The following is a 24,071-nucleotide window of genomic DNA, read 5'->3' as shown; positions in this document are numbered from 1 at the left end:
TATCATACTGATCTTTCCTGTTTTGTTCTTGGTCCTTTAGCTCGTCTACTTACTTGGTGGTGGTAGTGGTGAGGGTAGTAGTTGTGTAGTGCTAATATTGTGGTGGTGAAAGTGGAGGAGGTGAAGGGATGTACTGTTTCCCCAGACACCACAAACATCTGAACGATTATTCTGCAGCAGTACTTCGTCTGCGCCACCACCACCAGCATCGGTCGCATCCATACCACCAGCCTCAATACGCTTTGATAATGTAGAATATTATTAACATGTCACTATAATGTCGTAAAAACACCTTTAAAAACTTTCAACTAAAACGTTTTGAAGGCGTAGCAACGTTTCAAAATATGATCCTTATTTGTTTAAATTATTCATGAAAACAGTGTAACACGGCCTTTGAAACTCATTGGAACTTTTTTTCTTCTTTTCCCCGCAACAGTTACAGTATGGTGATCAAGGCCTTGAAGAAATGCCAGGCTGTGACGCTGAGACACCACCACCACCTGCAGCTGGTGTTGATGAGCGGCCTGTACGTGCTGACGCTGCTTGCCCTCGCCTCCCTCCCTAACCAGACCCTGGACGCCTTCCACCAGCTGCACCACCTCGCCACGTGCATCGGTGTGGCCAGTCCATCCACGAGGCTGCCCATCCTGGGGCCCCTCAGGATAGAACATGTGGACGCACAAACCATTCATGACATCATAGAGCGGACGATGAAGTTCCTGCAAGACCACAGCCTGCTGGAAGCAGGAGAGCCGTGGGTGAAGGCGGTGGGCATGGTGGCTTTCCGTCAGGTGCGTAACCCCAACCTCTACACCTCTATCTACAGTCAGCACTGTAACTGGACGGCACAAGATGTTAAGGATCGCCAGATAAACGCTTCGCTCGTGCCTCCTGCTTGGAAATACTCGCCTACCACTGGTCTGCCTCCCATGCCCGCCAGCTGGTGCACAGTGCCAGACGGCGGCTATTATCTGGGCCTCCGCCTCAGAGACATGGCTAGTCACGAGTTGTGCAGCGCAGTGCCCATAGCACAGGTGAACCAGTGCATCAATGAGATGTTTTCTTTAATTAAGGAGGAATTTGATAATAGTGGATGGATTGACCAATTAACCAGCACAATAACGATTTCCCTCACCATGTTTGATTTCCGTCACGGATTAACCTGCATCCTTACGGTGGTGGGAGAAAAACTAACAACCTCAAGCTGGAACGTTAACTTGCACTTCTCCCTCGTGTATCCGCGGGGCTGTACACTCATGGTGTGGACTTTGGTGGTGTTGGTCTTGATAACTGCCCTTGATGTTTTTTGTGCTCAGTGTATTCGTCTGAAGAAGAGGATGTTGTTGGTGGCCCTTGACGTGGTTATCCTGCTCGTCATCTCAATGCGTCTTGCCACTCACCTCTTGGAAGCCAGACTTCTCCACTCCACCACAACTAAGTTTGTGGATGAGATCCGCAACCAACCGAGGAGGTCCGATACGGAGCCGTATGGGCTTTACGAAGGCATCGAGCCCCTGGTGAGGGTGGAGCACAGGATAAACACTCTGGAGACACTGTGGATGCTCGCTGTGCTGCTCAAGGTTCTTTCTTTGGAATGGTACGGAACCAGAGACGCAACAATATTTTTCTTAATGTTTCGTCGCGCGTTGAAGAAGTCTTATTCTGCACTGTTCACCATCGCCCTAATCACTGTCGTGCACGCCTTGGCTTTTCATCGCTTTTTTGGAAATCAGCTGATAGAGTTTGAGTTTTTTGACAACACCTTCAGCACCGTGGCGGGCTACGCGGTAGGAATATTCAAGCACGAGATGTTCTTTCTTAAGAACTCCAGTTGGAAAGTGCTCTTCCTTATCTCTGCCTTCACCTTGGTCATCTTAGGCTCCGAGTATGTGATCACTTTATTTTTATCAACTTTCGAGGCCATGACCGAAGTGAGTGAAGCCGAGGCAAATGAAGAGAGAAGTAGAGGCTTCGATGACGGTGAAGAACTCGATGACAAGATGTTCTTAAGAATTGTGAAGGAGGAACTCGAGAGAGTACTGGCTGACGGAGGTCTGGCTTCAGCAGTCACTCCCAGCTAGGATTGAAGGTAGCGAATTAATACTGCTTGGGTGCCACCACATCACACGCTCCTGCACCAATTTACTGCCGGGAATTTCTATATTTGTTTTAGGCTAAAAACTTTGGAAATATGTAAGAGCCCACTAATTGACCCATAGAAAGTTTTAGCTCATTTTTTATCATTACGTTAGTGTTGGTGCGTATGTGTTGGGGTTGGAGAAAGTTTGCAGGTGTTTGTGAAGGTGACATTTAGCTGTATGAGATGCCAGTCTGCAGCAGCAGTTGCAGTAATACCAGCAGTATGGAGAGTAGTAGAAGTATTAGTAGTAATAGTAGCAGCAGCAGCAGCAGCAGTTGTTGTTGTTGTTGATGTTGTAGTAGTAGTAGTAGTAGTAGTAGTAGTAGCAGCAGCAGTAGGCTATAAAGAAGAAACAACGTCAGCGGGAATGAGGTGCTACACTTGCTAGTACGTGGTTATTTCCCTCGGTTACTTCTGGACGCTGAACGGTGAACACAACCCATTGCTTTATTTCAATAACTGTAACGCGATGGACGAAAAACAAAAGTCAGTGGTGGAATGGTGCGGGCGAGGTCACGTGGCCACCATCAGGGTGTCTGGTGGTCGGCGCATTATCCTGGAACTTCCTGGAAACTACAAGCTCGAGCACCAGGAGCGGCGGGCGGGAGGGGAACTGGTGCTGGCCTTTGAGTCCTCCTGCAGCGCCGCGCCCCCCACCCACTTAGAGGACGCGCCTGGGAGGGAAACACCCCTGCCCAGACAAGACGCGAGCGAGGAGACGGGGCACTCGTTTGGTGATGCGACATGCGTCAAACTCAAGGTCGCCAACAACTTCAGAGTAAAGTTTCCGAGGAGTTTGGAAGACACCCAGGGGCATGAGTAAGGCAGACTGGAGCTCGAACTGGGGAGGCGGGGAGGTGGTTTTTGATGTTGGGTTTTGTTGCCCCCATTTCTCTTCCTCCTTTACCCTCTTTACTTTCTCGTCCTCCTGTTGGTGAGCCTTACTTGTCCTCTCCCTCCATCTACTGCCCCTCCTCCGTCTTGCTCATGGGGATCTTGCTCTTGCTGCTTTTCCTCATCTTTTTGGTGATGGCTAACCTTGTCTGACATTCCTGGGTAATACAAATGTACCACCAGTGCTGTTCTCTCGCAATAATGTCCAAATACTTCTTTTCGTGGTTCTAGTGATGAATTCTGCATCGTCAAAACACTTTAGAATCTAATTATCTCTGTAAGATTGTGTCTTTAGGAGAGAAATAAAACATTTTAGAATTTAGGGAAAGATGCTAACTAGACTTACTGAATCTCTATTGAATTCACCGCTTTATTCTTGTTTATTTCTGGCTTTTATCTTTCGTAGGAGGCATCAGACTAAATTTCTGGCTACTAAAGTGTGATTGATAATGTTAATTGGGACTGCCATACCGATGCCCTCCTTTATTGTAAGTATATACAACAATAAAAGTTAAGAGTTGCTGTGGAGGGTTGGTGAAGCAGGAAGGAAATACACCAAGATCAAGAAACACTCTACCTACGCAAGTCGGGGCTCATGTGTTGTCGCTGATAAGAAAAGGTTGAAAGGGTCCAAAGGGAATTAACTGAAGAAAACAAAGAAAGGGTCATAAATCTTGGATAGCAGGAGAAAATAGAAAGAAGCAGAAAGAAGAAAACAAGACCCAGCGGACAGTCACTGCGAAGAGACATGTCACGTCACGGAGTGTTGGTGTAACTTGAAAGGCAACCATCCCCACCAACAACTCAACTAAGTGAATAGAGTATCAAATAAGGCTCTAACGTATAAATGGAGTGAATAAAAGGCATAAGTAGCGTAAAAAGGCCAAAGAAATGTGAGGGAGCGGGAGGAGTGGACATTGGGGAGCTCACACAGGAGAGGAGGCGGCAAGTCACGAGTGGGCGAGGTAAACAAACGTCATCTGATCACATTCCTGCCCAGCGGCCACCTCCCTTCTGGAAATGTTCTCTGGCAGGAAGGAAGACAAGCCCCGCCGAGCCAGGAGGGGCGGGAACCTTGCCATGGTAAGCTCACTAAGTTGGGAATGTGTGGTGGGGTGAGATGAGGTCATTGTCACGGGAATGGCTTGACACTTTCTTTACAGTCTTGTCATGTTTACTGATATCCAGTCTCTCTCTCTCTCTCTCTCTCTCTCTCTCTCTCTCTCTCTCTCTCTCTCTCTCTCTCTCTCTCTATGGGTGTGACAGCAGGCCTTTGAAATAAATGTGCAACTTAGTAATTTGGGTTATCATGAAAGTAACTTTTGATTACTAATTACTAGAAATTTGCTGTTTATTGCCTGGCAAAATGGGATGGCTTTTCAAATTATGAGCAGCACAGTGGAGGGACCACCAGTGAAATTCATTAACTGAATTTATCTAAAACTAACTTCACTGGTACCAGTGTGGACCTGTGGTCCTCGGCTGCCCTGGCTGTATATGGCAGGTCTGAGTTGCTAGCTCTGCATATTTTTCTTAATGCTTGCAGTGTTACTGTGTCAGGTTCCTTGCGTCTTAGTCTGACTAAACCTAATCTTATCAAACTAGTAAATGAGCTAACAGAAAATTAATAAATGTCATGAATTAATAGCAATGTCATCATCAATATTTCAGAATTTGTTTTCTTTCTTTTGGCTCATTTACCAGTTTAGTTAAGTTAGATTTAGTTGAGTAAAGTTTAGTTAGGCCAGGGTTTAGTTACCTTAGTTAGGATGCAGTAAGAGCATTTTGTGTAATCTTGTCCAATGTGGTAACTCAAATCTGCTGGACGCAGCTGAGGTACTTGCAGACCATAGGTCAGCACTTCTGCCTCCTGAAAGGTAGAAGGTGTCAATCTGACTTTAAGTAATAAGGAATGCATCAATGGTTGTATTTTGATGCCCAGAACACAAGACCTGACCAATGGAAAAAAAATTCTAGCTTTTGGAAATTTTTTTTGTAGATACTGAGATTAGTGTATGCTATGCATATAAAACCATTGATGCATTCCAACTAGACCTATCCTAACTTGATGCTGAGATTTTTGTGTTCTGTGTAAAACATATTTATCAACATTAATAATAGATATAGATGAGTAATTTGCTAGGGAAAGTGTATAGAATAAAAGTATCTTAGAAAAATATCTACTTTCCAGTTATACTTTACTTTTTTGCATCAGCAAGACTGATGGCTTTCTCCAGTAATACTGATAAAAATGCTATCATTACTTCAGTATAAACCAGAAAAGCTACACAAGTATAGCAGTGATATGTGAGATCTCAATGATAAACAGTGTCAGAGGATAACCTTTGTGTGTTAAGGTTAAACACAGAGAAGGTGCATTGTAGCCTCCTTGCTCAGATCATCTTAATTGCCTCCTTTAACATGCAAGGAATAAAGTGGCAATGATCTTATCTCTGACTGATCTTCAGGTAGGAATGAGATTTCTCACACACCACACACTGGCAGACCAAGGTCACAATCCCTTGAATTATGTCCCATACCTACTTGCTGCTAAATGAATGGAGCTACACAATAAGAGACTTGCCCATTTACCTTGCTACATCCAGGACTCAAACCTGGGCCTTCTCAGTTGTTAGCTGAGCACACTAACCACTAAAGTACACTATGTGTGTGTGTGTGTGTGTGTGTGTGTGGGTATTTATTATACTGTTTTCATGGTTACCTGCTGGTCACCTAGCCAGCCTTCCCCATTACAGAGTGAGCTCAGAGCTCATAGACTGATCTTCGGGTAGGACCGAGACCACAACACACTTCACACACCGGGACAGTAAGGCCACAACCCCTCGAGTTACATCCCGTACCTACCTGCTGCTAGGTGAACAGGGGCTACACATTAAGAGGTTGCCCATTTGCCTCACTGCACCCGGGACTTGAACCCGAGCCTTTTCAGTTATGAGCTGAGTGTGCTAACCGCTACACTACATGGTGTGTGTGTGTGTGTGTGTGTGTGTGTTTACCTAATTGTATTTACCTAATTGTAACATACGGGAAAAGAGCTATGCTCGTGTTGTCCCGTCTCCATATCTATTAATGTCCAGCTTTTTCTTAAAATCATGAATATTCCTTGCGTTGACCACTTCCACGTCTAAACTATTCCATGCTTCCACCCTTCTATGAGGGAAGCTATATTTTTTCACATCTCTCCTATAAGTGGCCATTTTAGTTTTTTCCCATGCCCTCTCGACATTCTTCCATTCCACATACACAGATCTTCCCTATCCATTTTTTCCATGCCAATCATCACTCTGTATATTGCTATCAGGTCTCCCTTTCTTCTGTTTTCCAGGGTTGGAAGTTGCATTCTTTTCAGTCTGTCTTCATAAGTCAAATCTCTTAAGTCAGGCACCATTTTGTTGCAGCCCTCTGTACTTTCTCTAGTTTCCTTATGTGTTTCTTAAGTTCGAGCCCACTGTATTGTTGCATATTCAAGCCTCGGTCTTATCATTGCAGTAATTATTTTCTTCATCATTTCTTCATCTAGATATACGAACGCCACTCTTATGTTCCTCAATAAGTTCAATACTTCTCCAATTATTTTGTTTATATGTCTCTCTGGCGATAGGTCATTGGTAATTGTCACCCCAAGGTCTTTTTCTTCATGACTGGTTTTATGTCTTCATTTCCTATCTTGTACATACTCCTGATTCTTCTTTCACTCTTGCCAAACTCTATTTTCTTGCATTTTGTCGTGTTGAACTCCATTTGCCATGTACAGCTCCATTTCCATATTCTGTCCAAGTCTTCCTGGAGTAGTTCGCAATCTTTGTCACATCTCACTTTTCTTAACAATTTTGCATCGCCTGCAAATAGGCTCACATAACTGGACACCCCATCCACCATGTCATTTATGTAGACTGCGAACATTACTGGTGCCAACACTGATCCCTGTGGAACTCCACTCTCCACCAATCCCCATTCTGATGGTCTGTCCTTAATTATTGTTCTCATTTCTCTTCCTACCAAAAAGTCTTCCATCCATTTTAGTAAACTGCCATGCACTCCTCCTACCATTTCAAGTTTCCAGATCAGTCTCTGGTGTGGTACCTTATCAAAGGCCTTTTTTAAATCCAGATATATTCCATCAGCCCAACCATCTCTTTCCTGTATTACATCTATCACCCTCGAATAGTAACATATCAGGTTTGTCGCATGAACGCCCTTTCTAAAACCAAATTGACACTCACAAAGTATGTCATTTTTCTCCAAGAAGTCTGTCCATCTATTCTTCACCACCCTCTCACACATCTTAGCTACCACACTTGTAAGTGACACTGGTCTATAGTTCAATGGGTCTCTTGTTACCTGATTTATAGATTGGGACAATGTTAGCTCTTTTCCAGTCTTGGGGCACTACACCTTCCCTTAATGAGGCATCAATTACTTCACAAACTTTTTCTGCCAATTGCTCCTGCATTCTCTTAAAATCCATCCTGATACCCCATCAGGTCCCACAGCTTTTCTCACTTCTAAACTCCCCATCATGTTCTTGATCTCCTCCACAGTTACTTGAAACTCCTTCATAATCCCTTTCTGTTCCATTACCAGTGGTTTGTCAAAAGCAGTCTCCTTTGTGAATACCTTCCGAAAGCATCCATTCATAGCCTCTGCCATTTCCTGGGATCTTCACTGCATACTCCATTTACTTCTAAACTTTCAATACTTTCTATTTTTGATGTTGTTGTTCACATGTCTGTAAAAAGCCTTGGTTGGTCTTTACATTTATCAATTATATCCTTTTCTTGTTTCTTTCTTTCTTCTCTTCTAATCAACACATATTCATTTCTTGCTCTTTTGTAACTTTCCCACTGCTTAATCCGTCTTTTCCTTCTCCACCTCTTCCATGCATCCTCTTTTCTTGTTCTAGCCTTTTCACATCTATCGTTAAACCAGTCCTGCTTTCCAACTTCTCTATGTTGTCTTATTGGTACAAATTTTTCTCACCTTCTTTGTATATTTTTATAAATTCCTTCCACTTTTCATTTGCTCCTTAGCACTCTTGAATTTCATCCAATTTGTCTCTTGAAAGAATTTCTTTAGGTTTCCAAAATCTGTCTTGGCATAATTCCATCTTCCCACTTTATATTCTTCATTTCTTCTAGATTTCTCTTCGTCTATCACCTTGAACTCCAAAACTGCATGATCACTCTTTGCTAAAGGGCACTCCACCCTCATCTCCTCAATGACCATTGGCTCTGTACTAAAGACCAAGTCCAGTCTTGACGATGCTCCCTCTCCTCCAACCCTAGTATCTTCTTTGACCCACTGAGTTAACACATTTTTTTGTGTGTGTGTGTGTGTGTGTGTGTATTTACCTAGTTGTGTTTTACAATAAAAGATCTATGTGTAAATGTGAAAAATCCTACTAATGATGAAAAAGGAAAGATTATGAAAATTTGTAACTTTATTTTTGACAAAATGATAGCAGTACCAGAATTAAAGCACTGGTTTTAATTTTGAAAGATTAACACAATACAAATTCACAAACTTTCCAATAAATTTAGTTAAAAGAAAAAAGAAAAAAAAGACAGTATACAAACTGATGGAATAATATTAAGAGAACTTTCTCCTCAGTCACATTTGTCTTTGCTTACTGTCCAGCTCACCGGAGAGAGGATATATCACTCACTACAAATAAATACAAAAAAAAAAAGATAGTTATGTAGTATAATCCACTACACAGCTTCATTCCAATTGACTTGTGGTGGTACGCGCGACTCAATCACTTCGTAGCTCCTTTTCTCAATAACAATCCTTTAACTTGGTCTGTTGGCTGAATACACTGTTCTATGGGAGAAATGTGCCTGATGGTGACACTTTCCACCCCCCCCCCTAAATTTTCTCTCAACACCACCATCAACACAATAACATCACTTTTCTCCTATTTTCACTAAATATTAGCCAAACAAAACTACACATATGGATCGCACACAGAGATAGGGCAGCCGTCTTTATCTGCTCGGATGAAGAACGAGGTGGTACTGTTACCTAAGTAATTGAATAATATATGTGTAAAAAGCGCTATGTTTCATACAAAAGTTACGTTAAGTTTGCGGGAGCAAGGAGCTACTGACCTACTCGGATGAAGAACAAGAAGGTAGCTACTGTGTGAACGAGAATTTTTTCAGCTTCCCAGTCTAGTCCCTTGGCTGACCCTGTTTCCTTCCCCTCCCAGGATTATTGGCAGTCATAACAATAGAACTGGCATACAGTAATTAAAAATGGTTTAATTAACATTACTATTGAGATTGTATTAGTGAAACACATTTTTCTGAACAGCTTAGTTCTCCCTCTACCGACTGGAATGAAAAATTCGCGTTACCTCTGATTACATAGCGACTGAATTTAGTATTTTTAATTTATGGGTGGCTACTGTCTCTCGTTCTCTGAGAGACAGGTCTCAGTACTGTCTGTCTGTATGTCTGTATGCCTGATATGCCTACGTCTGTGTTGTAGTTATAGTTATGACCTTAATAATTAAAACTTAATATTATTGTCCCCTGCACTATATATGCTCGTGCTGTCCTGTCTCCATACCTTTAGTCATCCAGTTTAACCTTTAAGTCATGGATATTTCTTGCTTGAACTACCATTTCATCCGAATTGTTTCATATGTCTATGCTTCTGTCTGGAAAACAATATTTCTTAATGTCTCTTCTACATGCAGTCTTTTTCAATTTCCTGCTGTGTTCCCTTGTATTTCTTGAGTCCCATACAAATAAGTCTTCTTTGTCAACTGTGTCCATCCTTTTCCATGCCCTGTACTATACATGTGTATAGCAATTAGGTCTCCTTCTTCTCTCCTCTGTTGCAATGCTGGAAGTTTTAATATCTTTAATCTGTCCTCATTTTCTATCTTCTTTATGTCTTTCTTATTATGTGGTGACCATATAAGTGCACCATATTCTAGTTTAGGCCAAATCATATATTCTATTAGTTTTTTCATCATCTCTTCATCTATATAGGTAAATGCCTATTTCATATTTCTTAGTAACTCATATTTTTCCCCAAGTATGATGTTTATGTGTTTTTCCAGTGATAAATTGTCATTTATTGTAGTACCATACCCTGTGTGTGTGTATTTACCTAGTTGTAGTTTACCTAGTTGTAGTTTTACAGGGCCTGGGCTTTATGCTCGTGTGGCCCCGTTTCCATATCTACACTTATCCAATCTTACTTTAAAAGTATGCACACTCGTTGCAGACACTACTTCTTCATTTAAACTGTTCCACATCTCAATACATCTTTGCGGGAAACTATATTTTTTAACATCTCTCAGACATCTTCCTTTTCTCAGCTTTTTATTATGCGATCTTGTGCTTCGAATGTCATATTCTTCTCTCAGGATCAGTTTCTCATTATCCACTTGCTCCATTCCGTTGATCAATTTATAAACTTGTATCAGATTCCCTCTCTCTCTTCTTTGTTCCAGGGTTGGCAGATCCATAGCCTTTAGTCTCTTCTCATATGTCATCCCTTCAAATTCTGGAACCATTCTTGTTGCCATTTTTGTAGTCTCCAACTTTCTTATGTGTTTCTTTTTATGAGGGGTCCACACTACTCCTGCATATTCCAATCTGTTCCATTTTCTATTGAGCATTTTATGATGTATATAGGACTTGCTAGTTCTTCCCTACATTCTTTCAGTATTCTGCCTGAGACTTCATCCGGTCCCATTGCCTTCTCTTCATCCAGTTCCTTCATTAACTCTTTTATTTCAAGCTTGGTTACTTTAATCTCTTTCATATAGACTGTCTCTCTATTACCCTGTGTCCTTTCAAATTTGGATTCCTTAGTAAAGACCTCCTTGAATTTATTATTTAATAGTTCTGCCATACTTTTTGGGTCTTCCACTATCCCGTTCTCTCCTTTTAACCTTTCTATTGTTTCTCTTTGCCTAATTTTTCCATTTATGAATCTGTAGAACAATTTTGGTTGCTCCTTACATTTTTCAACAATGTGTGTGTGTATTTACCTATTTGTATTTACCTATTTGTGTATTACAGGGCCCGAGCTAAGCTCTCTGTGTCCTGTCTCCTTGTCCATTCCTGTCATATCTCTCTTTCATCTGATTGACACACACTGCGTCAACGACATCACTGCTCAGTTTATTCCACTTATCAATGCTACTATGCGGGAAACTGTATTTTCTCACGTCATTTAGACAGATGTACTTTATTAGCTTTTTTCCATGTCCTCGGTGATGATTACTTGTGGTCACCTTTATCAACTCTCTATCCAGTATGTCAATCTTGTTCACCAATTTATACATAGTTATCATGTCTCCTCTTGTTCTTCTCTCTTCTAATGTGGTCAGCCCCAGCTTCTTCAGTCTTTCCTCATAGTCTAAATCCCTGAGTCCTGGTACCATCTTTATTGCCAGCCTTTGTACCCTTTCTACCTTCTTCACATTTATCTTCATATGCGGTGACCAGACACATGCTGCTTATTCTAGCTGGGGTCTTATTAAGGTACATAATATCTTCTTCATCATTCCTTCATCTAGGTAGTGGAATGCAAGGCCAATATTTTGAAGCATGTTGTATGTTTTCCAAAAAATCTTGTTAATGTGTTTCTTCGGTGACAAAGTGTTTTGCACGGTTACTCCTAAGTCTTTCTCCTCGTTGGTCTCTTTAAATTTTCTCATCACCCAGTCTGTAATCCCAGTTTGGTCTGTATCTACTTCTTCCCATTTTCATAACATGGGTCTTGTCTATATTAAATTCCATCTGCCACTCTTTACTCCACTCATATATGTTATCAAGATCTTCCTGTAACTTGTTACAATCTTCCTGTGTGTGTGTGTGTGTGTGTGTGTGTGTGTGTGTGTGTGTGTGTGTGTGTGTGTGTGTGTGTGTGTGTGTATTTACCTAATTGTATTTACCTAATTGTAACATACGGAAAAGAGCTATGCTCGTGTGTCCCGTCTCCATATCTACTAATGTCCATCTTTTCTTAAAATCATGAATATTCCTTGCGTGACCACTTCCACGTCTAAACTATTCCATGCTTCCACCCTTCTATGAGGGAAGCTATATTTTCACATCTCTCCTATAAGTGGCCATTTTAGTTTTTCCCATGCCCTCTCGACATTCTTTCATTCCACATACACAGATCTTCCTTATCCATTTTTTCCATGCCAATCATCACTCTGTATATTGCTATCAGGTCTCCCCTTTCTCTTCTGTTTTCCAGGGTCGGAAGTTGCATTCTGTTCAGTCTGTCTTCATAAGTCAAATCTCTTAAGTCAGGCACCATTTTTGTTGCAGCCCTCTGTACTTTCTCTAGTTTCCTTATGTGTTTCTTTAAGTTCGAGCCCACTGTATTGTTGCATATTCAAGCCTCGGTCTTATCATTGCAGTAATTATTTTCTTCATCATTTCTTCATCTAAATATCTGAACGCCACTCTTATGTTCCTCAATAAGTTCAATACTTCTCCAATTATTTTGTTTATATGTCTCTCTGGCGATAGGTCATTGGTAATTGTCACCCCAAGGTCTTTTTCTTCATGACTGGTTTTATGTCTTCATTTCCTATCTTGTACATACTCCTGATTCTTCTTTCACTCTTGCCAAACTCTAATTTCTTGCATTTTGTCGTGTTGAACTCCATTTGCCATGTACAGCTCCATTTCCATATTCTGTCCAAGTCTTCCTGGAGTAGTTCGCAATCTTTGTCACATCTCACTTTTCTTAACAATTTTGCATCGTCTGCAAATAGGCTCACATAACTGGACACCCCATCCACCATGTCATTTATGTAGACCGCGAACATTACTGGTGCCAACACTGATCCCTGAGTGTGTGTGTGTGTGTGTGTGTGTGTGTGTGTAATTTACCATAGCTGCCTTCTGGTCACCCAGCCAGTGTTCCCCACTGTGGAGTGAGCTCATAGCTCATAGACCAATCTTTGGGTAGGACTGAAACCACAACACACTCCACACACCTCTCGATTGTGAGTCGAGTGTGCTAACCACTACATTACTTGGTGTGTGTGTGTGTGTGTGTGTGTGTGTGTGTATTTTACTGAGTTGTATTTACCTAGTTGTAGTTTTACAGGGCCTGGGCTTTATGCTCGTGTGGCCCCGTCTCCATATCTACACTTATCTAATCTTACTTTAAAAGTATGCACACTCGTTGCAGACACTACTTCTTCATTTAAACTGTTCCACATCTCAATACATCTTTGCGGGAAACTATATTTTTTAACATCTCTCAGATATCTTCCTTTTCTCAGCTTTTTACTGTGCGATCTTGTGCTTCGGATGTCATATTCTTCTCTCAGGATCAGTTTCTCATTATCCACTTGGTCCATTCCGTTGATCAATTTATAAACTTGTATCAGATCTCCTCTCTCCCTTCTTTGTTCTAGAGTTGGTAGATCCATAGCCTTTAGTCTCTCCTCATATGTCATCCCTTCAAATTCTTGTAGCCATTTTTTGTAGTCTCTCCAACTTCCTTATGTGTTTCTTTTTATGAGGGGTCCACACTACTCCTGCATATTCCAATCTGGGTCTTATTATAGTACTTATCAATTTCTTCATCATTTCATAGCCCATGTAGTGAAATGCTACTCCAATATTCCTTAGCAAATTATATGTTTCTCTAAAAATTCTATCAATATGGCTTACTGGTTGATTGTTTTCTTCCATCGTCACTCCTAAGTCCTTTTCCTTTTTTACTTTCTCCAGTTCTACTCCATCTCCCATCTTATAGATTCCCACGGGTTGTCTTTCACTCTTTCCCATTTCCATGATATGGCTATTGTTCACATTGAATTCCATTTCCCACTTTTTACTCCATTCCCAGATCTTATTTAGGTCTTCTTGCAGTATTTCACAATCCTCTTTTTGCTTTATAACTCTGCACAGTTTCGTATCATCTGCAAACAGATTTATGTAGCTGTTTACTCTTTCTGACATGTCGTTAATATAAATGAGGAAAAATATTGGTGCCAATACTGACCCCTGTGGCTTTCTACTGCTCTCCACTTGGACTTCATATCTTTAACTACTATCCTTATTTCTCTCCCCCTCAAATAATTTTCTATATTACACTAGTTAGTGGTACCAGTCTGTAATTTAAAGGTTCTTCCTTCCTTCCGCTCTTATATATGGGAACCACCTCAGCTCTTTTCCATTCTACTGGTACTGTTCCATTTTCTATTGAGCATTTTATGATGTTGTATATAGGACTTGCTAGTTCTTCCCTACATTCTTTCAGTATTCTGCCTGAGACTTCATCTAGTCCCATTGCCTTCTCTTCATCCAGTTCCTTCATTAATTCTTTTATTTCAAGCTTGGTTACTTTAATCTCTTTCATATAGACTGTCTGTCTATTACCCTGTGGCCTTTCAAATTTGGATTCCTTAGTAAAGACCTCAAACTGTGCTGGGAATCGGTTTGCAACGTGCCATAAGAACGGAACTTTTTTTTTCAATGTAAGATGCGGAACCGGACAAGTGCAACAAAAAAAAAAAAAATAGGTCCTTTGAGGTGCCAGTCCCTAAATAAGTCAAACTGAAGTGTATGTACATCAGTGTGTAACGTGTCACCGCAGCTTGGACTGATGGACGTGCCAGACCTTGACAGCCCCAGTGACGGTGAGGGGGACGCAGCACTGGAGGCCGAACTGCTGGCACTCACTGGGGGCGGTGGCACTCAACCTCCAAAGAGAAAAGGTTTGCATTCCATTCATTTTGTGTTGACCAGATTGTTCTTGGTTAATTTTTGTGGTGTGATATATAAGTTTCACTGGTAAATTCTGGCCCTCTATGCCATCTCTCTTGCTTTTTTTTCTGTTCTTCTGATTTGAATTGTATGTCTACCTGTGTGTGTGTGTGTGTCTGTGCATGAGAGAGAGAGAGAGAGAGAGAGAGAGAGAGAGTGTCTAACTTAAAACTACACCATTGTAGATCTAGACTGACTGATCTGTTTGGGTGACAGGGAAGGCTGTGGTGTCCCCGGACCAGCTGGCTCAAATGGTTTCTAACTGCATGAGGGACAATGATGATGATGAGGCCTTGGATGAAAATGACCCAGATCTGTTGGTGAGTACAGACACACACACACACATACACACACAGCTAGAATATGCAGCATGTGTCTGGTCACCGCATATGAAGAAAAATGTGAAGAAGGTAGAAAGGGTACAAAGGCTGGCAACAAGGATGGTACCAGGACTCAGGGAGTTAGACTATGAGGAAAGACTGAGGAAGCTGGGGCTGACCACATTAGAAGAGAGAAGAACAAGAGGAGACATGATAACTATGTATAAATTGGTGAACAAGATTGACATACTGGATAGAGAGTTGATAAAGGTGACCACAAGTTATCATCTCCGAGGACATGGAAAAAAGCTAATAAAGTACATCTGTCTAAATGACGTGAGAAAATACAGTTTCCCGCATCGTAGCATTGATAAGTGGAATAAACTGAGCAATGATGTCGTTGACGCAGTGTGTGTCAATCAAATGAAAGAGAGATATGACAGGAATGGACAAGGAGACAGGACACAGAGAGCTTACCTCGGGCCCTGTAATACATAAAAAGGTAAATACAAATAGGTAAATACACACAAGCCAGAGGACCGGGGTTCGATTCCCCGGCCGGGTGGAGATATTTGGGTGTGTCTCCTTTCACGTGTAGCCCCTGTTCACCTAGCAGTGAGTAGGTGCGGGATGTAAATTGAGGAGTTGTGACCTTGTTGTCCCGGTGTGTGGTGTGTGCCTGGTCTCAGGCCTATCCGAAGATCGGAAATAATGAGCTCTGAGCTCTTTCCGTAGGGTAATTAATGTCTGGCTGTCTCGTCAGAGACTGCAGCAGATCAAACAGTGAATTACACACACACACACACACACACACACACACACACACACACACACACACACACACACACACACACACACACACACACACACACACACACACACACACACACACACACACACACACACACACACACACACACACACACACACACACACACACACACACACACACACACACACACACACACACACACACACACACATCGGGACGATGGCGGATGTGGTCGCTGAGCTCCAGAGCAATCATCTCTAATTCTACAGTTACCATTGCCTAAGAGTAACCAAGGTGGGAAAGGAGCTTGTAATGTTTGTCCCGTCTCCATATAGTCATGTTAACTGTTGATTAGCAAAATAATGTCCAGGAAGGTAAATATAAACTGTAGCCTGCGTTTGAGCCATCAGCTGGTTTGTTTACATCTGCGCAACATGGCGGCCGTGAACTCGAAAGATGAATCAGACTTCACAGGTTTTCAAGGAATAATGGAGAAGAGCGCTTATGTGAAGAAAATTCTGGAGTTGGAAGGTAAAATTGAAAAACTGTTTGAAAAGTATGGGGGCCTGGAAACGAGTTATGGCAATGTAATGAAAGAGTGTGCCGATATGAAGAAGGAAAATGAAGCACTGAAAGAGGAAGTTAAGCTAATTAAAGTGAATTGCGAAAAATGTGGAGAATCTCTAGGAAAAGTGATGGAGAAGCAGGCTGAATGGAAAAAAGTCAGGAAGTGGAAAGAAAGGAGGTAAATTACAAAGTTGCAAGTCTGGAAAAGGAAATCAAAGAGTCTGGGAGAAAACTTTGGGCCTTGCTGAAATTATAGATCAACAGATCATAGAAGAGAAGATTGCTGAGAAAGTGGTGAAGGTTATTAAATCAAATGAGACATTGGTGAGGGAAACTGTAGACAAAAAGAGATGTGTGGTGATATTTGGTGTGGAGGAGGATAAGACACCGAGTAAAATGGAGAGAGAGAAAACATAAAAAGGTGATAAATAATATCATTAATGTGGTGCAGGAGGAGGAAAAGACCTAGTACAAGAAATAGAGGACTTCCATAGAATTGGAAAGTTCACAAGAGAAGGTATGAGGCCAATAAGAATCAAACTTAAGTCACAAAAGGATGTAGATGAATTGGTGGAGAAGTCATGGAGGCTAGCCCAGCAGGAAACAACAAGGAAGATTTGGTTGAGAAGAGATCTCGGTGAAAAGGAAAGAGAAATGTTAAATGAGTTGAGAAAGGAGGCTTTGAAAAAAATGAAGAGAGGACAGAAGAGGAGAAGAAAGAGTTTTTCTGGAGAATCTTGGATATGAGACTGAGGAAGTGGTTCATAACCCAGAAAAGTACAGCAAGAAAGGACTAAAGAAACTTACGTATGAGCGAATGTAATGTATTCCAACATAAATGGAGTGATATCGGGATTTTAGAACTCAACGATTACTTGAGGGACAAGAACCCAGATATTGTGGGTCTTACTGAAACAAAACTGAGAGAGGAGAAGACCTGATGATGGTTGGAGAAGGAAATATAATGTTTGGAAAAGAAATAGAGTAGGTAAGATGGGAGGAGGAGTGATGTTGCTGGTTAAAAAGATATAAAGGTGGATCAAGTGAAAGAAGGTATGGGAAAGGCAGAAGTGCTAAAGATCAGAGCAGAAACTAATGAAGGAAAAAGAGGCACTACATAGTGGTGTACGTACCACCTAAGACAAATGCATGGTCAGTACAGGAATATGAAGAAATGATAAGTGATACAGGAACATGTCTGGAAGAAATGTTGGGTGGCTGTGAACGAACTATAATGATGGGAGATTTTAATTGTAAAGAGGTGTGTTGGGAGGACTGGTCAATGGAAGGATCAGAGACAACATGGGAAATACACTATTGACACTGGCAATGGAAAATGTGTTAACTCAGTGGGTCAAAGAAGATACTAGGTTTGGAGGAGAGGGAGCATCGTCAAGACTGGACTTGGTCTTTAGTACAGAGCCAATGGTCATTGAGGAGATGAGGGTGGAGTGCCCTTTAGCAAAGAGTGATCATGCAGTTTTGGAGTTCAAGGTGATAGATGAAGAGAAATCTAGAAGAAATGAAGAATATAAAGTGGGAAGATGGAATTATGCCAAGACAGATTTTGGAAACCTAAAGAAATTCTTTCAAGAGACAAATTGGATGAAATTCAAGAGTGCTAAGGGAGCAAATGAAAAGTGGAAGGAATTTATAAAAATATACAAAGAAGGTGAGAAAAATTTGTACCAATAAGACAACATAGAGAAGTTGGAAAGCAGGACTGGTTTAACGATAGATGTGAAAAGGCTAGAACAAGAAAAGAGGATGCATGGAAGAGGTGGAGAAGGAAAAGACGGATTAAGCAGTGGGAAAGTTACAAAAGAGCAAGAAATGAATATGTGTTGATTAGAAGAGAAGAAAGAAAGAAACAAGAAAAGGATATAATTGATAAATGTAAAGACCAACCAAGGCTTTTTTACAGACATGTGAACAACAACATCAAAAATAGAGAAAGTATTGAAAGTTTAGAAGTAAATGGAGTATGCAGTGAAGATCCCAGGAAATGGCAGAGGCTATGAATGGATGCTTTCGGAAGGTATTCACAAAGGAGACTGCTTTTGACAAACCACTGGTAATGGAACAGAAAGGGATTATGAAGGAGTTTCAAGTAACTGTGGAGGAGATCAAGAATATGATGGGGAGTTTAGAAGTGAGAAAAGCTGTGGGACCTGATGGGGTATCAGGATGGATTTTAAGAGAATGCAGGGAGCAACTGGCAGAAAAAGTTTGTGAAGTAATTGATGCCTCATTAAGGGAAGGTGTAGTGCCCCAAGACTGGAAAAGAGCTAACATTGTCCCAATCTATAAATCAGGTAACAAGAGAGACCCATTGAACTATAGACCAGTGTCACTTACAAGTGTGGTAGCTAAGATGTGTGAGAGGGTGGTGAAGAATAGATGGACAGACTTCTTGGAGAAAATGACATACTTTGTGAGTGTCAATTTGGTTTTAGAAAAGGCGTTCATGCACGACAAACCTGATATGTTACTATTCGAGGGTGATAGATGTAATACAGGAAAGAGATGGTTGGGCTGATGGAATATATCTGGATTTAAAAAAGGCCTTTGATAAGGTACCACACCGGAGACTGATCTGGAAACTTGAAATGGTAGGAGGAGTGCATGGCAGTTTACTAAAATGGATGGAAGACTTTTGGTAGGAAGAGAAATGAGAACAATAATTAAGGACAGACCATCAGAATGGGGCTTGGTGGAGAGTGGAGTTCCACAGGGATCAGTGTTGGCACCAGTAATGTTCGCGGTCTACATAAATGACATGGTGGATGGGGTGTCCAGTTATGTGAGCCTATTTGCAGACGATGCAAAATTGTTAAGAAAAGTGAGATGTGACAAAGATTGCGAACTACTCCAGGAAGACTTGGACAGAATATGGAAATGGAGCTGTACATGGCAAATGGAGTTCAACACGACAAAATGCAAGAAAATAGAGTTTGGCAAGAGTGAAAGAAGAATCAGGAGTATGTACAAGATAGGAAATGAAGACATAAAACCAGTCATGAAGAAAAAGACCTTGGGGTGACAATTACCAATGACCTATCGCCAGAGAGACATATAAACAAAATAATTGGAGAAGTATTGAACTTATTGAGGAACATAAGAGTGGCGTTCGTATATTTAGATGAAGAAATGATGAAGAAAATAATTACTGCAATGATAAGACCGAGGCTTGAATATGCAACAATACAGTGGGCTCGAACTTAAAGAAACACATAAGGAAACTAGAGAAAGTACAGAGGGCTGCAACAAAATGGTGCCTGACTTAAGAGATTTGACTTATGAAGACAGACTGAAAAGAATGCAACTTCCGACCCTGGAAAACAGAAGAGAAAGGGGAGACCTGATAGCAATATACAGAGTGATGATTGGCATGGAAAAAATGGATAGGGAAGATCTGTGTATGTGGAATGAAAGAATGTTGAGAGGGCATGGAAAAAAACTAAAAATGGCCACTTATAGGAGAGATGTGAAAAAATATAGCTTCCCTCATAGAAGGGTGGAAGCATGGAATAGTTTAGACGTGGAAGTGGTCAACGCAAGGAATATTCATGATTTTAAGAAAAAGCTGGACATTAATAGATATGGAGACGGGACAACACGAGCATAGCTCTTTTCCCGTATGTTACAATTAGGTAAATACAATTAGGTAAATACACACACACACAGTATTTTACAATGCATGACGAAAATTATGATTTATTAAGGAAAAAAATAAAACAAAAGAATAAAAGTAGAGTCAGAGGAAGGGAGTGAGACAAGCAGCATATAGGTAACAAGGCCTGGTTGCTGTTTTTTTTTTTTTTTTTTTATACGATGTGGGCTTTTTATGGGAATTTATGGGCTAAAGGGGGTACTTTTTGGGGTACCTCCTATTTCAAGGCTCACCTGCTAGGGAACTTATCCTGAGTGAGAAACAGTGAACATATGTCATATGAGAGACTCCTAACCTTCTTGTCAATACAGAAATAAATATTATAACCAGTTTGTCATATTAAAAAGGCATATAAATTCAATGTCATCCTCAAATTTATGGCAGAGTTTATATGCAGATATTATCTGGAATGCCCATGAGGAGAGAAACTATATATAGATGTATGGAAGAAGATCTACATAAAAAATACATACAGTATTTCTTTTAGGGAGACAGTGATGTAGTGGATAAAGTGGTGGTGGTGGTGGAATCGGGCAGAATTCCACGCGTAGGTTGGAATCCCACCACATGCTGCTTTGAAGCTATGCCATTTGTCAAGTGGTTTAAAGTTACCTACATGTCACCATGATACCCAGGTTCTAAGTGGTTACACCAAAGATGTGCTTGGGTGGTGATATGGGCCCTAATATGGGTACCACCATGAAGCTTAACAGTGCTTCCAATACTCTTCAAGTTACTTACAGGTGCTATAGGCCAGGACATAAAAAAAAAAAGTAGAATAAAAAAAAACAAAAACAATCAAGTGTTAGATGTTGACTAGGTAACCAAGTGTGGCAAGTTAAATAATAGATAAGAAAGCATCTTTGAGGTTTATTGATAAGAACCTCTCTCTAAACCTGCCGGGCCACTCTCCACCGACACTCTCCCCCCAAACAATAACAATCCCACCAGACAAGTGACACATGCGAAGCTTGAAGCGCAATAATCAAATAGACTGAAGAGTTAACATACTCCCTCTCTCTTCAACGAAAGGAAAAAGATTTCAAAGAAAAATTGACAAAGTACACACACAACAAAAAAAAATACAGCATATATCTGATGCCTTGCTCAAAATATGAAACCTCATAAAATAAAAAAAAAACTTAATAATATAGTTATACATAAACTTAAGCGAACATTTTTCAAAGATACATTTTTTCAATAATCACTACATCCTAACAAAACATTTATACCTAACTTAAACAAACATTTTCAAAGACCAATTTTCAAAGACACTGGCTAGCTTCATACTGTTCACCCCCTTCTTTGTCATTACATCAGCCAACTGGGCCTTTGAATCCACCCAAATATCTTCAACTCTCCTTTTTTAACCATTTCTTTGAGAGCAGCAATGTCAACCCTTAGTCTCTTTTCTGACACACTTTTAACTGAATAGACATTAACGGTTATCTATCCAGAGTTCTACTGGCAACTTTCTTTCTTTACCATACAATATCTGACCCCACATATCACCAAGATAGTAAGCCATATCCACTGCCTCTGCAGCTGCTAAGGTCTCTGCAGCTAGAGTACTTTTTACAACTCTACTTATTTTCTTTGCCTCCCAGTATAAAGGACAACTATTTCCATTTTCACCCACAAGAAAAATTACAAAACCACCAGCACTTCTGAACCCATCAGGGAGACCAGCAAGGGAAGCATCACTGTACACAACCAACTTGTACTTAGAGATGTCGCTGAGTCCTGGGAAGTACATTGAAGTCTCAAAAGTACAGGCTTTTCTTAGGCATTTATTTGCTTTAACCAAATCTTCTACTCTGGGATTATTTACTTTGCAGCTAAGTTCTAACACATCATATGACAGGTCTGGTCTTGAATTGGTACACAACCAACCTAGTTGGCCTACTAGACTCCTAATGCTTTCCTTTTCTTCTTCATTACATTTTACATTCTTATTTAATCCTCTCACTGCATTTACATTTATTGGACATAAAGATTTACAGTACTCATTTTGATGTAGTGTGACACCTAGTTCATTCTGCACAATATCCAATCCAATGTATCTGAATACAGTATTGTTTTGCTCCTTAACCTGAAATTGATTTTTGATTTGGGCAATTACCACTTTTTCAAATTTGTTTGTTCCTCCCCACAAGAAGTCATCAACATGCATGAGAAACATCCACATAATTCTCCCTCACAGTACCAGTAGAATGCTGCAGGATCAGTTTTCACCTGGTTACATCCCATCTTCAACAGGAAAGTTTTCACAGTGAGGTACCATTTCCTAGCAGCATCATTGAGGCCATACACACTTCCTTAATTTCCACAGTACACTCATCACTATGTGCTTCAACAGGAGGAACAAGGTACACTTTACGATCAAACTGTTCACTCTGTAGGAAAACAGCCTTAATATCAATTGAATTCACTGCCCACTTTTTAGATGACAAAATAGCAATAAAGGACCTTAACACCTCCTTGCTAACAGTTGAAGAATCTGACTGAATTTCCTCTTTTTCCTCAAAGCCTCTGGCAACCAACCTTGCTTTCACTTTCTTTTTCCTGTCACTGTTTTCTTTTTGTGTTACAACCCACCGAACTGACAAAGCTTTTTGACCTACATTTGGGACTTTCTCATACACATCAAATTTCTTCCAATTTTTCATTTCTTCTTGTTTTGCTTTTTCAAGTTTAACATTTTCCTTATTTTCACAAGCCATGACTATTTCACTGGGTTTCTGCACTTCCTCCTCTTCTGAGACTGATACCCGTTTTTCTACATCACTTTTCCAGTCAAGGGCTGATATGCATGTTCAATATTCCTCCAATTACTATATTTTCCTGTAGATTTTCCAGCTTGACTGTGCACAGTAACTGTCTGCCATTCATCGGAAGAATTCAATTGAAATCTTACTTTCTGCCCAATCTCTGGAATGCTTCTGACCATTACAGTGTCCTTTGGAGTGCTTCCTGTAGTAGTGTTGTCCTCTTCTTCCATGGTGTGATCCTCTTCCTCATCAGTTTCATCACTATCTTTATCTTCTACAACATTTTCGACTGGATTTACCACTGCTTTTATCTCTTTCTCCTTACTGCTGACCTTTTCTTCTTTTCTCTCTTTTCTCTGATGCCTCAACACATCAAGAAGTGCCTTTCTTCCTTCTTCCGCATCTTTGTCAAAGTTGTAGGGTATCTCCTGAACTTGCGTTTCATGGGCTTGTACAATGCCTGACCCATACTTCAAAATTAAAGTTTTGCCATCTTTTCCAATGACAGTAGCTGGTCTTTTCCATTCCTTTTGCTCCTCTCTTTTAAAGTATACTTTATCTCCATTTTCAAAGGCTCTTCCTGTGGTTCTTACTTTGTGTCTTAGAGCATGTCGTATTTTCTCAGATGTTTCTGCAGCGATGAAGGCTTTTCTTGCAGAGTGACTAGCATTGAGATGTTTAGCAACCATTTCACTAGATGTTGTACCCTCCAGGGCAGAAAGGTCATCACTCATGGTACAAGGATTTTGTCCTTATACCAGTTGATATGGACTGAAACCCCCCACCATCTGAAGACAGTTCTTAGCATTGACTGCCCATGCCAAAGCAACTCTTAAGGACAAATCTGACTGCTCTGCTATTATTTTTGCCACCATTTCATCAATAATGGCATAATTACGTTCACACAGACCATTACTGAAAGGAGAATAAGCTGCTGTATGCATTACTTGAATGTTCATGTTCTCACACATCTCTAGGAAGACAATGTTGGCAAACTCACCACCATTATCACATACAAACTTTCCAGGAGCTCCCAAACCAGTTCCCAAACACGTTTTCATAATCTTTTCAACTATCTCCTTTGGCTCTTTACTTTTTGTCACACATGTTTTTGAGAACCTTGTTGCCATGTCTACCATATGAAAAAT

The 24,071-nt window shown here is 40.7% G+C and overlaps 2 protein-coding genes across 2 annotated transcripts in view; both read left to right on the top strand.

Annotated features, from left to right (window-relative positions):
- The first annotated feature begins 79 nt into the window (after positions 1–79).
- On the top strand, positions 80–3,915 carry LOC123520592. Its single transcript, XM_045283011.1, has 2 exons — positions 80–250; positions 437–3,915. Exons 1-2 carry the CDS (start codon positions 129–131, stop codon positions 2,079–2,081), a joined length of 1,767 nt encoding a protein of 588 aa, XP_045138946.1. The 5' UTR covers positions 80–128; the 3' UTR covers positions 2,082–3,915.
- LOC123520588 (coiled-coil and C2 domain-containing protein 1-like) overlaps positions 3,620–24,071 on the top strand; it is a 91,665-nt gene continuing 71,213 nt past the window's right edge. Inside the window, exons 1-3 of the mRNA XM_045282997.1 lie at positions 3,620–4,117; positions 14,651–14,771; positions 15,037–15,140. Coding sequence (XP_045138932.1) covers positions 4,055–4,117; positions 14,651–14,771; positions 15,037–15,140 — 288 coding nt within the window. The 5' untranslated portion in view covers positions 3,620–4,054. The remainder of the gene's footprint in view (positions 4,118–14,650; positions 14,772–15,036; positions 15,141–24,071) is intronic.

Source organism: Portunus trituberculatus, chromosome 7 (assembly GCF_017591435.1).
Source record: "Portunus trituberculatus isolate SZX2019 chromosome 7, ASM1759143v1, whole genome shotgun sequence".
Taxonomy (NCBI): Eukaryota; Metazoa; Arthropoda; class Malacostraca; order Decapoda; family Portunidae; genus Portunus; species Portunus trituberculatus.
This window is presented reverse-complemented; position numbering and strand designations above follow the sequence as displayed.